The sequence below is a fragment of the Macadamia integrifolia genome, chromosome 2 (assembly GCF_013358625.1).
Source record: "Macadamia integrifolia cultivar HAES 741 chromosome 2, SCU_Mint_v3, whole genome shotgun sequence".
Taxonomy (NCBI): domain Eukaryota; kingdom Viridiplantae; phylum Streptophyta; class Magnoliopsida; order Proteales; family Proteaceae; genus Macadamia; species Macadamia integrifolia.
Window position 1 is genome coordinate 31,581,259 of NC_056558.1, and position 1,973 is coordinate 31,583,231.

The window sequence follows — 1,973 nt, forward strand, 5'->3', positions numbered from 1 at the left end:
TGAATGGAGGATGTGGTGATTCCAATCATTGAATATATAAAGAATTGTTTGTATTTGCCACATGTCAAAATTTCACACATTCAGTGATACAACCTTCCTACCAATAAAAAAAGTCTGCAACCTCTTGTAATCCAAGCATTGAGTGCACTGTTCTATGGTCTTATATTTTCAATCCTTCATTTTGCCACCTGACCTGAAACTTGACATTTTTAAGCATGGAACTTGGGATTTACGATGAAACCTGGGGTCCACCTGTTCACAAAATTTTCATCGATCACATTAGACAATGCCACATGACACAACTAAGTGTGCAATCCATAGATTCCAATGTGGATGTTTCATCAAAACTACTCCCTTAAGACAACCCCTCCAGCAAGTCAGGACACAGTGTAAAAGCACCGGAGAACAGAAACGGAACATAGGTAGTGACTAGACTCCTAAGCAATTTTAGCAATACAATCAGTACATGACCTTCGAATGAGGAGAGTCTCGCTTATACACACAACTACAATCTGCTTGGAAGAATTTTTCATTTGCCTATGGGTGATCGTTCACTCAAAAGATATCCTGTATCCGTGATTGATCAGTTGATGCCAATCCAAGTTCTGGTTAACAGTATCCATTTTGTGATATCTATACCAACTAATGTCACCACTCCTTGAATTTCTTTGACATAAAACCCAATGGTTTCGTATTCCAACACTCAACTCCAACCTTTTTCGGTGCCGATGTTTCTGACACTACTTGTTGGAAGCAAGATGTAACTGGAGCATAGGAATAGGAAACTTCACAATCTTTGCCTGCTAGAGTTAGTTCGGGTTAAATATGGCACCTCCTGGTAGTCAGTAGGCTCATCCTCTTCGTCGGATGATAGTAAGGATGATCCCATCCAAGCCTTAAACCCTTCATTCATTTGCCTCTCCACCTCGGGTGTCACATCCAGGGGAGATGCCTCCAACATCTCCAGTCCAAGATTTCTACCAGCAAAATCGCCTTCGTCCAGAATTACAGCAGACTTTTCTCGCAGGAAAAATGCAGTACCCCCATACAGAACAACTAGTCCCCATGATGCAGTCTCATAGCACCAAAACAGGGGCAAGGAGCAGTTGCTCCCCAGTGTAAGAAGGCTTGATCCCATAAACAGTGCAAGAAGACCAAATACAATAGCAAAGACAACATTGAGAATTGACAAACAGCGAACACCACCTGCATGACATGCTAGAACTTAAAGGCTAGTTGATGAATATTAAGAGATGTGGGAGTGTGGGACTACCAGCTTGAAGCATTGATTGAAGTGTATGGTCACAAGAACTGGAGTAGGGTTAGCTGCTTCTTACAATTAACAGACAAATATAAGAAACACACAGAGACAGAAGGATATTCGAATCAAAAAGAAAAAAAAATTGTACAACTCAATGACTCACAAATGAATCTGAACATAAACTGTCAATGGTCAAGTAAATAATATAAAAACTAATTTAATTCAAATCAGTATCCAAGAAAAATATTGAGCAAATACTACCAAAAAAGTATCTGTGAGACCTTAGAAAAGGTGATTTTGAATATCCCCAAGAGTAGAAGCCCAAACCCTTGTTTAGCCATTTGGTATGGCTTTCCATTCCCTGAAGGAGGCAGATATTACAGGACCCAACAATGCCCACCTAGAAATGACCCTTTTTGGAATAAATACTCAATTTGAATTTATCCATAGTTTCCTACCCACATAATAATTAGGGTTCTTTTTCTTTTTGTTTGGAGAGGGGCAATAAAATATATGAAGTTACGTCTTCTAGGAGGAAATTATGATTTTCAACATCTGAGGGAGGTTGCGGAAAATGAAATGGTTCAAACCAAGTTTGATTTGATCAAAGCTCTCCCTAAAGGACCAGAATCCTGGTTCAGTGACCACTTAGGCCTCATTCCCCGTGTTAATTCTTTAGCCTAGAGCAACAGAACAGGAAGGGGGGGGGGGG

At 40.1% G+C, this 1,973-nt stretch overlaps 1 protein-coding gene across 1 annotated transcript in view; it reads right to left on the reverse strand.

Moving 5' to 3' along the window:
- The window catches only part of LOC122070562, a 14,528-nt gene continuing 12,555 nt past the window's right edge, over positions 1-1,973 (reverse strand). Inside the window, exon 3 of the mRNA XM_042634744.1 lies at positions 1-1,206. Coding sequence (XP_042490678.1) covers positions 788-1,206 — 419 coding nt within the window. The 3' untranslated portion in view covers positions 1-787. The remainder of the gene's footprint in view (positions 1,207-1,973) is intronic.